At 47.1% G+C, this 11,759-nt stretch overlaps 1 protein-coding gene and 2 long non-coding RNA genes across 6 annotated transcripts; all 3 read right to left on the bottom strand.

The window, feature by feature from the left end:
* Positions 1 to 1,827: 1,827 nt before the first annotated feature.
* Positions 1,828 to 3,424, bottom strand: LOC115176864 (leucine-rich repeat extensin-like protein 5). 4 transcript variants are annotated; one of them, XM_029737213.1, is made up of 3 exons: positions 3,149 to 3,424; positions 2,601 to 3,094; positions 1,828 to 2,300 (listed from the first exon to the last, which is right to left on the bottom strand). In XM_029737213.1, exons 1-3 carry the CDS (start codon positions 3,282 to 3,284, stop codon positions 1,857 to 1,859), a joined length of 1,074 nt encoding a protein of 357 aa, XP_029593073.1. In that variant the 5' UTR covers positions 3,285 to 3,424; the 3' UTR covers positions 1,828 to 1,856. The 4 variants fall into 4 exon arrangements, with proteins under 4 accessions (XP_029593073.1, XP_029593071.1, XP_029593070.1 ...); XM_029737211.1 differs by having other exon boundaries at positions 1,828 to 2,282; positions 2,583 to 3,424; XM_029737210.1 differs by having other exon boundaries at positions 2,601 to 3,424.
* A 1,846-nt stretch (positions 3,425 to 5,270) lies between these two features.
* LOC115176715 (uncharacterized) lies at positions 5,271 to 6,128 on the bottom strand. Its single transcript, XR_003872273.1, has 2 exons — positions 5,863 to 6,128; positions 5,271 to 5,803 (listed from the first exon to the last, which is right to left on the bottom strand). It is a non-coding gene; the product is annotated as an uncharacterized LOC115176715 (long non-coding RNA).
* A 1,493-nt stretch (positions 6,129 to 7,621) lies between these two features.
* LOC115176714 (uncharacterized) lies at positions 7,622 to 9,146 on the bottom strand. Its single transcript, XR_003872272.1, has 2 exons — positions 8,828 to 9,146; positions 7,622 to 8,321 (listed from the first exon to the last, which is right to left on the bottom strand). It is a non-coding gene; the product is annotated as an uncharacterized LOC115176714 (long non-coding RNA).
* Between the last annotated feature and the right edge of the window lie 2,613 nt (positions 9,147 to 11,759).

Here is an 11,759-nt window from a genome sequence, read left to right as displayed (position 1 = left end):
ATTCGCATGAAAATCTGTCACCAATTGGATGGAAACCTGCTGTCAGTGACTGACGTCAGATAAAAAATAATAAGGAAAAACTGGTGATGCACAACCAGATGTTGAGATTGCACCTGATTAATTCTACTATTGTTACTCAATATTAAGTTGAGTCCCTGACTCAGTTCAGGGACTCATGTTTGTACCATGTTTTGTGTTGCTACCATGTTGTGCTGCTGCCATGTTGTGTTGCTACCATGTTGTTGTCCTGTTGTGTTTCTACCATGCTGTGTTTTCATGTGTTGCGTCCATGCTATTTTGTCATCTTAGGTCTCTCTTTATGTAGTGTTGTGTTGTCTCTCTTGTCGTGATGTGTGTTTTGTCCTATATTTTATTTGCAGGACTTTTTTAAATCCCAGCCCCCATCCCCTCAGGAGGCCTATTGCCTTTGGTAGGCCATCATTGTAAATAAGAATTTGTTCTTAACTGACTTGCCTAGATAATTAAAGTATAAAAAAGTCCCAGAAAAAGCCCTTAGCGACCTCTTAACCCTGGAACCGGCCGTGTATGTGAGTTTATGTCGCTTATCCCTGGAACCGGCCGTGTATGTGAGTTTATGTTGCTTATCCCTGGAACCGGCCGTGTATGTGAGTTTATGTCGCTTATCCCTGGAACCGGCCGTGTATGTGAGTTTATGTCGCTTATCCCTGGAACCGGCCATGTATGTGAGTTTATGTTGCTTATCCCTGGAACCGGCCGTGTATGTGAGTTTATGTCGCTTATCCCTGGAACCGGCCGTGTATGTGAGTTTATGTTGCTTATCCCTGGAACCGGCCGTGTATGTGAGTTTATGTCGCTTATCCCTGGAACCGGCCGTGTATGTGAGTTTATGTTGCTTATCCCTGGAACCGGCCGTGTATGTGAGTTTATGTTGCTTATCCCTGGAACCAGCCATGTATGTGAGTTTATGTTGCTTATCCCTGGAACCGGCCGTGTATGTGAGTTTATGTTGCTTATCCCTGGAACCGGCCGTGTATGTGAGTTCCCTGGAACCGGCCATGTATGTGAGTTTATGTTGCTTATCCCTGGAACCGGCCGTGTATGTGAGTTTATGTTGCTTATCCCTGGAACCAGCCGTGTATGTGAGTTCCCTGGAACCGGCCATGTATGTGAGTTTATGTTGCTTATCCCTGGAACCGGCCGTGTATGTTGCTTATCCCTGGAACCGGCCGTGTATGTGAGTTTATGTTGCTTATCCCTGGAACCGGCCGTGTATGTGAGTTTATGTTGCTTATCCCTGGAACCGGCCGTGTATGTGAGTTTATGTTGCTTATCCCTGGAACCGGCCGTGTATGTGAGTTTATGTCGCTTATCCCTGGAACCGGCCGTGTATGTGAGTTCCCTGGAACCGGCCGTGTATGTGAGTTTATGTCGCTTATCCCTGGAACCGGCCGTGTATGTGAGTTCCCTGGAACCGGCCGTGTATGTGAGTTTATGCCGCTTATCCCTGGAACCGGCCGTGTATATGAGTTTATGTTGCTTATTCCTGGAACCGGCCGTGTATGTGAGTTTATGTTGCTTATCCCTGGAACCGGCCGTGTATGTGAGTTTATGTTGCTTATCCCTGGAACCGGCCGTGTATGTGAGTTTATGTTGCTTATCCCTGGAACCGGCCGTGTATGTGAGTTTATGTTGCTTATCCCTGGAACCGGCCGTGTATGTGAGTTTATGTCGCTTATCCCTGGAACCGGCCATGTATGTGAGTTTATGTCGCTTATCCCTAGAACCGGCCATGTATGTGAGTTTATGTTGCTTATCCCTGGAACCGGCCATGTATGTGAGTTTATGTTGCTTATCCCTGGAACCGGCCATGTATGTCAGTTTATGTCGCTTATCCCTGGGACCGGCCATGTATGTGAGTTTATGTCGCTTATCCCTGGAACCGGCCGTGTATGTGAGTTTATGTCGCTTATCCCTGGAACCGGCCGTGTATGTGAGTTTATGTTGCTTATCCCTGGAACCGGCCGTGTATGTGAGTTTATGTCGCTTATCCCTGGAACCGGCCGTGTATGTGAGTTTATGTCGCTTATCCCTGGAACCGGCCGTGTATGTGAGTTTATGTCGCTTATCCCTGGAACCGGCCGTGTATGTGAGTTCCCTGGAACCGGCCGTGTATGTGAGTTTATGCCGCTTATCCCTGGAACCGGCCGTGTATGTGAGTTTATGTTGCTTATCCCTGGAACCGGCCGTGTATGTGAGTTTATGTTGCTTATCCCTGGAACCGGCCGTGTATGTGAGTTTATGTTGCTTATCCCTGGAACCAGCCGTGTATGTGAGTTCCCTGGAACCGGCCATGTATGTGAGTTTATGTCGCTTATCCCTGGAACCGGCCATGTATGTGAGTTTATGTTGCTTATCCCTGGAACCGGCCATGTATGTGAGTTTATGTTGCTTATCCCTGGAACCGGCCGTGTATGTGAGTTTATGTTGCTTATCCCTGGAACCGGCCATGTATGTGAGTTTATGTTGCTTATCCCTGGAACCGGCCATGTATGTGAGTTTATGTTGCTTATCCCTGGAACCGGCCATGTATGTGAGTTTATGTTGCTTATCCCTGGAACCGGCCGTGTATGTGAGTTTATGTTGCTTATCCCTGGAACCGGCCGTGTATGTGAGTTTATGTTGCTTAGCCCTGGAACCGGCCATGTATGTGAGTTTATGTTGCTTATCCCTGGAACCGGCCGTGTATGTGAGTTTATGTCGCTTATCCCTGGAACCGGCCGTGTATGTGAGTTCCCTGGAACCGGCCGTGTATGTGAGTTTATGTTGCTTATCCCTGGAAAAAGCCGTGTATGTGAGTTCCCTGGAACCGGCCATGTATGTGAGTTTATGTTGCTTATCCCTGGAACCGGCCATGTATGTGAGTTTATGTTGCTTATCCCTGGAACCGGCCATGTATGTGAGTTTATGTTGCTTATCCCTGGAACCGGCCATGTATGTGAGTTTATGTTGCTTATCCCTGGAACCGGCCGTGTATGTGAGTTTATGTCGCTTATCCCTGGAACCGGCCGTTTATGTGAGTTTATGTTGCTTATCCCTGGAACCGGCCGTGTATGTGAGTTCCCTGGAACCGGCCGTGTATGTGAGTTCCCTGGAACCGGCCGTGTATGTGAGTTTATGTTGCTTATCCCTGGAACCGGCCGTGTATGTGAGTTTATGTTGCTTATCCCTGGAACCGGCCGTGTATGTGAGTTTATGTCGCTTATCCCTGGAACCGGCCGTGTATGTGAGTTCCCTGGAACCATCCGTGTATGTGAGTTTATGTTGCTTATCCCTGGAACCGGCCATGTATGTGAGTTTATGTTGCTTATCCCTGGAACCGGCCATGTATGTGATTTTATGTTGCTTATCCCTGGAACCGGCCATGTATGTGAGTTTATGTTGCTTATCCCTGGAACCAGCCATGTATGTGAGTTCCCTGGAACCGGCCGTGTATGTGAGTTCCCTGGAACCGGCCGTGTATGTGAGTTTATGTCGCTTATCCCTGGAACCGGCCGTGTATGTGAGTTTATGTTGCTTATCCCTGGAACCGGCCGTGTATGTGAGTTCCCTGGAACCGGCCGTGTATGTGAGTTTACGTTGCTAATCCCTGGAACCGGCCATGTATGTGAGTTTATGTTGCTTATCCCTGGAACCGGCCATGTATGTGAGGTCCCTGGAACCGTCCGTGTATGTGAGTTTATGTTGCTTATCCCTGGAACCAGCCATGTATATGAGTTTATGTTGCTTATCCCTGGAACTGGCCATGTATGTGAGTTTATGTTGCTTATCCCTGGAACCGGCCATGTATGTGAGTTTATGTTGCTTATCCCTGGAACCAGCCATGTATGTGAGTTCCCTGGAACCGGCCGTGTATGTGAGTTCCCTGGAACCGGCCCTTTATGTGAGTTCCCTGGAACCAGCCGTGTATGTGAGTTCCCTGGAACCTGCCCTCTATGTGAGTTCAATTACATAGCGTCAGTGGAGGCTGGTGGGAGGAGCTATAGGAGGACGGGCTCATTGTAACGGCTAGAATGGAATAAATGGAACGTAGTCAAACGTGTGGTTTCCATATGTTAGATGTGTTTGATACCGTTCTATTATTCCATTCCAGCCATTATAATGAACCTGTCCTCCCATAGCTCCTCCCACCAGCCTCCACTGGTGTACACGCGTGTGTCTGTGTTTGTGTCTGCATGCAGAACAAGTTTCACCAGGTGAGCTCCACATATGGCCCTCTATTTCTAGACGTCCCTCACACAGTGCATGTGTGATAGAGAAGCTGGATCTGATTGGCCTATAGAACAAGGAAAGGGGTCACAGTGGAGGCCCGAATAGCCCAATAGCTGAGAATTGTCTAAACCACAAATGAACTTCCTATTTCACATTCTGTTCCTGTTCAATTGCCCATTGAGCAGAACTAGGCTAAAAGTGCATGCTGCCCACCCTATAGAAACACTGAAGAATGCCCACATTCCATCTCAATACCTTTAAAGTTCTTCCTGACCATGGCACTGCTCCGATACTTTCACAATGCATCCTTATGCGCTCCTATCCTTGTGATGGAAGTTTTAGAGAACATTTTCTGCAATTCTACACGTTTTGCCATAGGGTGGAGATAAGATTTGGCAGTTTTATAACAAATGTAATGCATTCTACTAATTTTGCCATGGGGCGGAGAGAAACATTTGCAATTTTACAGAAAATTTCCTTCAATTCTACACATTTTGCAATAGGGTGAATAGAAATGTTTGCAGTTTTTAATATGATATCTAAGTGAGAGTGACTAACATAATCAATAGGGCCCCCCGGTCCATGATTACTACATGTTTAGATAGCTGGACGCTAGACTAACTTACCAATCTAAACAATGTTAGCAGACATGGCTAACTGAGTGAATGTCAGTGACTGACAAAACAACAGAAAAACTACTGATGCACAACCACATTTAGAAATGTCACCTTGTGTTTTCTACTATTGTAACTCAACAGTAAGTTGAGACCCCGACTGAGTTCCTAAAAATCTTCTTTCTTTCTCCTTTTTTTGTTGTTGCAGGCCTACAAAAGCCAATCCATGTTGTAGGCTGATGGGGGTGTATTACATGTTTACATGCTCATAGTAAAGCACTTGCCTGCCAACTCGGAATGTGCTGCTTGTGTGTGACCTCTCAGATGAGGTCATGTGGTTTAACCCCTGTGTTAAGGCCTATGGTGCTGGCTGATGATGCTGGCTGATGATGCTGCTCTTCAACATTCTACCAAAATCAACCTTTATTGACAGTGCATATATTCAGCATGGTACAATACACTTTTTCAAATGAAGTACAAGGTAATGAAATGCTGACGCCAACATTAGGCTGGGGCCCACAGCCATAGACAGATCCCTGACTGGCACACAGGAACGGGCAACACTGTCCATAACATACATATGACAAAACAAATGCCCAGTCTTTCAACTGTTCAGAATAGATGTCGTGAGAGAACAAAACATGGCAGTCTTTTAACTGTTGTGTGTGAAACGTCATAGCTCTAGTCTGGTACAGGTACCAGTCTGTTTAGCTATCATTCCCCTCCTTGCCACTCTTTTTATGCTAAACATCTTTGGCATATGACACAGAGTACAAGGTACCCAGCCTATCATAGCCCAGGGTCAGACCCAGGGTCAGACCTGAATAGATGGCAGTCTTTTAAATGTTGTGAGTGAAACTATATAGCCCAGGGCCAGACCTGAATACATGGCAGTCTTTTAAATGTTGTGAGTGAAACGTTATAGCCCAGGGCCAGACCTGAATACATGGCAGTCTTTTAAATGTTGTGAGTGAAACGTTATAGCCCAGGGCCAGACCTGAATACATGCCAGTCTACACCCCCTAGAGTCGATGTCCGCGCCCCCCCCCCCCCCGCTGAAATCTAATTAGCATAATACAAAAATCCCCATCAAAATCCGTCTGTTTAAAGATGTACTATTAAGAAATCACTCCGCCATTTCCTGGTTGATAAAATTCTAATAGTTCACCTAATTTCAGTTTATGACAAAACAAGCAGTCATTGTGTAGAGAATCATAGTACCACCTAAACTGCTGTGAAATATTTTTTCAATAACCAAAAATATTGTTTGCGTACAAAACTGAAAGTACAAGACGCACAAATAGCTCACATAGAACAGATCTACCGCTTCTTAGACTTGCTTTCATGAAAGATCTATAACTCATATTTCTATGTGAATTTGGTCAGTGTCACGTCCTGACCCTTGGAAGAGGTAATTTTCCATAGTAGTGGTCAGGGCGTGACAGGTGGTTGTGTTGGGTGGTTTTGGGTTTTCTGTTTATATGTGGGGTTTTTCTAGTATTCTATTTCTATGTTTTGTTTTCCATGTTTTGGCTGGGTATGGTTTCCAATCAGAGGCAGGTGTCTTTTGTTGTCTCTGATTGGAAGCCATACTTAGGCAGTCTGTTTTCCTTTGGGGTTTGTGGGTAGTTGTTTTCCGTTTTGTCTGAGTACCTTACGGAACTGTTGGCTGTCGTTCTGTTCTTTTGTTTAAGTGTTCTCATAAAATAAAGTAAGAATGAGCACTCTAAACGCTGCGCCTTGGTCCCCTTTCATCGACCGCTGTGACAGTCAGGTTGCCCAAAAAGTTACATATTGTAGCTTTAAGCTAGATATATGTAGCTTTTTGGATGGGCTGCGTCTCAATTCACCACATCCGCCAATGGCGTCCTTCCGCATCTGCGGTGGAAGGTGACCAAGCTACTGTTTGTTTAGACCATGAGACATGGCGAAAATCGTTCTTCTCACAAAAACGTCTGTAGCCTCCGAACGGTTTGGCCAACAAACTAATATGACCCCTCTATGGAAAGATGAGACTCTCACCAACATGATGGTGTTCTCAGTTTTTTACGACCCCCACAAGTCGGTACCACCGATCTGCCAACTTCTGTCTGTAGCTTCAGAACAGTTTGGGCTACACACCAATGAATGGAAGTATATATGGAAGTATACTGAACAAAAATATAAACGCAACATGCAACGATTTCAAAGATTTTGCTGAGTTACAGTTAATTAAGGAAATCAGTCAATTGAAATAAATAAATTAGGCCCTAATCTATGGATTTCACATGACTGGGCAGGGGCGCAGCCATGGGTGGGCCAGGGAGGGCATAGGCCCACCTACTGTGGAGCCAGACCCAGCCAATCAGAATGAGTTTTTCCCCACAAAAGGGCATTATTACAGACAGAAATACGCCTCATTCTGGCTATGGATACGGAGAACATCAACACAATAACGTCAACACGCCAGAGGATATACTCATTGGACTTCCACTGGACTTGGGGCTCTGCTGGGAGTTTACCTCATATTTGGATTTTTTTATTCTGCTTTGCCACGAAAATCATAATAAACACTGAGAACAATAAAATATTGTGTTATTGTTGTTTTTGTTATGCGTATTACTATTATTAATAATAGGGGAGAGGGGTAGCTCAAAAATTAACCCCAAAAGGTTCTTCAAAATGTTCTCTGAGGATCCAAGTGGTTCTTTGAAGAACTCATAGCGGTTCACTCACACTTTAAATTTGAAGAACCCCTAAAGGATACTCCAGGAACCTTTTCTTTTTAGAGTGTAGGACAGACACTTTAAAACAAACTTCCATTTGATGTACTGTTTGACTATCTGCCCCCCCATTAACTGTTCAGAAAAGGAGTTGTGAGAGAAACATGAGTATCAATAAAGATGCCAGCCACATTTCTGATACTTTGAAGCTTGAGCCCTTCCCTTTCTCCGTGCTGCCACATCCTGCAGCGTTATTGTCGGGCTTTCTCCCCTCGCGGTTCCCCTCGAAGTGGACCGGCACACACCTGTTCTCCAGCACCTCACATGCCAGGATCAAATGCTTGGTCTCTTCCCGCACGCTGGACACACCGCAGGTCCCAGTCTCGCTCCTCACTGTTAGAAATGTGAACGGGCGTTGGCTGATGCACAGGTTCCCCTGGTACGTCTTTCCCCCAGAGCTGGAGCAGACCGCGTCCACCCTCTCCCGGTCTTTGGGATGGAGGAAGGACTGCGTGGGTCTTGAGCAGTCATTTTGTTCACGTAGATACTTCTCCCACGCGTTGCGGTCCGTTGTTAACGGGGTATTTGGACGCACATGCCGGTATAGGAACTTTTCATGGCAGTTATTGCATCGGGACCGTTGGCAGGGTTCGACATTACTGTAGCCACTCACCCCCAGGTTGCCCAGCAACAGGCAGATGGAGAGAGAGAGGAGGAGAAGTCTAAGGTTCTTCATCCTTTAGAAGTCTTGAAGCTGCAGAGAAACAAATAGCTCAGTGAGTGAAGTTGCTTGTAGCCCCCCCCCCCCGCCCCCCTTTATTTTTTAAATCTATTACAGATGCCCCTCTGGATTTAAATATGCACTGGAACTGAATGGGGCCGTCTCTATCTGATCCCTGGCTCCCTGTCACTCTCTGACCCCGTTAACACTCAGAGCTTCTACAACTGTTCTACAACCCATTGGTTATTCAATCAAAATGAAATATATAATGTGAACAGGATCTCTCTTCCTCCCATCTACAATCAAACAGGGTTCCAAAACAGGCCATTGTTTAAACGTGCCCATTTAATCTGGCCATATTAGTCTGACAGGCTGTCTGCACTGAGGAAAGTATTCACACACAGGAAGGGCTTGAGTCTGACTCACACACAGCTCTCTGTGGCTTACGTCTGCTGGTAAAAGTTGAATCATACTACTATTTCCACACGTATCCCTCTCTAACACCCAGAGATATGGGTATACATTAAGTTGTACATTACCTGGTTATGGATCCGTAATGTCTGCTGCAGTGAGTCTCTGTAATGGAGCTCTGTTCCAGATTGGTGGAGAATAACTTCAGCCCTCAGCTCACACGTCTCATTCTTTTATTTTCCTTACTGGACTGTAGACGGGTGTGTCCCCATGTGTACGTAACGTCCTGCTGCGTGTCTGCGTCACACTGTGTATGTCTGCATGTCAGAACGGGTTATTGTGTGTGTCCACGGAGCTAGTTAAAGGCAGGGGTTTTGCAGTGTTGCCTTCATTCTCTGTTGCTGAAGGGATCAGGTTTCAGCTAAAAATACTGTCCAGTGGGGAGGATGGGTGGGGCTAGCGTATGTAGGATGGGTGGGGCTAGCGTATGTAGGATGCATGTGTGTGACTAACATTTGTCAATACATGCTCTTCAAGACCTGAATGAGTTAAATGAGTGATTGTTAGTGCTGGGCTAGAACAAAAGCCTGTTCACCCTGTATCTTTCCATGGTTGGTGACGCTGATGGTGTTTTTTAGCCATCTAGTGTTCGTCCATTGGTACTAAACACATCTAACGACAGAGTCTGTGGAACAACTAGCCTATGATGAGCCAAACGACGAGGGAGAATGAGAGAGAAGCTTATTCTAAAAAGAGCAACCTTTCACTACGTAAGCTTCCTATCCTTCTCTGTTCCCCTCCTACGTAGTGAAACCATCTGTTTCTATAGATGGACACAGGGTGGATGGATTTATGGACTGTCTGTAACATACGTTGTATAGAGGGGACCAAGGCGCGGCGTGTTGAGTGCTCATGATTATTCTTTAATGAAAACTAAACACTTTTACAAAGAACCAAAACGACAGCAAACAGTTCCATCAGGCAACAGACAACTAAACAGAAAACAACTACCCACAAACACAATAGGAAAAAAAAAACTTAAATATGATCTCCAATTAGAGATAACGCGAACCAGCTGCCTCTAATTGGAGATCATCCCAAAACGCCAACATAGAAATAGAAAAACAAGAATTAAACATAGAAACAAAAAACATAGAATGCCCACCCATATCACACCCTGACCTAACTAAACAGAGAAAACAGCTCTCTTAGGTCAGAGCGTGACAGTACCCCCCCCCCCCCCAAAGGTGAGGACTCCCGGCCGCAAACCTGAACCTATAGGGGAGGGTCCGGGTGGGCATCTGTACTTGGCGGCGGCTCTGGTTCGGGGCGAAGCACCCCCACCGCCCGCTGATCCCCCCGCTTCTGTGTGCCCGGAGGAACCAGACCGTGGATCATCGCCGGAGGCTTTGGACCGCCAACCGCCGCTGAAGACTCTAGGCTAAAGGCCGCCACTGAAGGCTTCGGGCTGCGGACCGCCGCTGGAGGCTCCGGGCTGGGGAGCGTCGATAGAGGCTCCGGGCTGGGGAGCGTCGCTGGAGGCTCCGGACTGGGGAGCGTCGCTGGAGGCTCCGGACTGGGGAGCGTCATTATAGGTTCCAGACTAGGGACCGTTGCTGCAGGCTCCATGCCATGGATCATCTCTACAGGTTCCGCACCATGGATTATCACTGGAGGGCTTCGTACCATGGATTATCTCTACAGGCTCCGGGCCATGGATCATTCCTACAGGCTTCTTGCCATGGATTATCTCTACAGGCTCCGGGCCATGGATTACCTCTGGAGGGTTCGTGCCATGGAATATCCCTACAGGCTCCGGGCCATGGATCATCACTACAGGCTTCTTGCCATGGAATATCCCTACAGGCTCCGGGCCATGGATCATCACTACAGGCTTCGTGCCATGGATCATCTCTACAGGCTTCGGACCATAGATTATCACTGGAGGCTTTTCTCGTGGAGCTGGAACAGGTCTCACCGGACTGGAGAGACGCACTGAGGACCGGGTGCGCAGAGCAGGCACCAGACGTACTGGGCTAGTGAGGCACACTGGAGGGAGAGTGGGAGGAGCAGGCACAGGATGTACTAGGCTATGGAGGCACACTGGAGGGAGAGTGGGAGGAGCAGGCACCGGACGTACTGGGCTAGTGAGGCACACTGGAGGGAGAGTGGGAGGAGCAGGCACAGGATGTACTAGGCTATGGAGGCACACTGGAGGGAGAGTGGGAGGAGCAGGCACAGGACATACTGGGCTAGTGAGGCGCACTGGAGGGAGAGTACGAGAGGCAGGCACATGCTCACCACAATAAGCACGGGGAGTTGGCTCAGGTCTCACCCCTGGCCCCGCCAAACTACCCGTGTGCCCCCGCCAAACTACCCGTGTGCCCCCCCCCAAACACATTTTTGGGGCTGCCTCTCGTTCTTCCCCGGTAGGCGACGATACCTGTCTATTACCTGGCCCCAAGTCCAGTTTCTCCTTTCAATCCAATCCTCATTAGACCAGGTATCCATCTCTGCCCGGGCACGCCGCTTGATCCAATCGTGGTGGGTAGTTCTGTAACGTACGTCGTATAGAGGGGACTAAGGCGCGGCGTGTTGAGTGCTCATGATTTTTCTTTAATGAAAACTAAACACTTTTACAAAGAAACAAAACGACAGCAAACAGTTCCGTCAGGCAACAGACAACAAAACGGAAAACAACAACCCACAAAACACCATAGAAAACCCCAACTTAAATATGATCTCCAATTAGAGACAACGCGAACCAGCTGCCTCTAATTGGAGATCATCCCAAAACTCCAACATAGAAATAGAAAAACAAGAACTAAACATAAAAACATAGAATGCCCACCCATATCACATCCTGACCTAACTAAACAAAGAAGAAACAGCTCTCTTAGGTCAGAGCGTGACACTGTCTCTGTTCCCCTCTTACGTAGTGAAACCATCTGTGTTTCTATAGATGGATGGATGGATTTATGGATGTCTCTGTTCCCCTCTTACGTAGTGAAACCATCTGTGTTTCTATAGATGGACACATAGGATGGATGGATTTATGGA

The sequence above is a fragment of the Salmo trutta genome, chromosome 37 (assembly GCF_901001165.1).
Source record: "Salmo trutta chromosome 37, fSalTru1.1, whole genome shotgun sequence".
NCBI lineage: Eukaryota > Metazoa > Chordata > Actinopteri > Salmoniformes > Salmonidae > Salmo > Salmo trutta.
The sequence above is the reverse complement of the archived record's forward strand: the minus strand, read 5'-3'. Positions and strand labels throughout refer to the sequence as shown.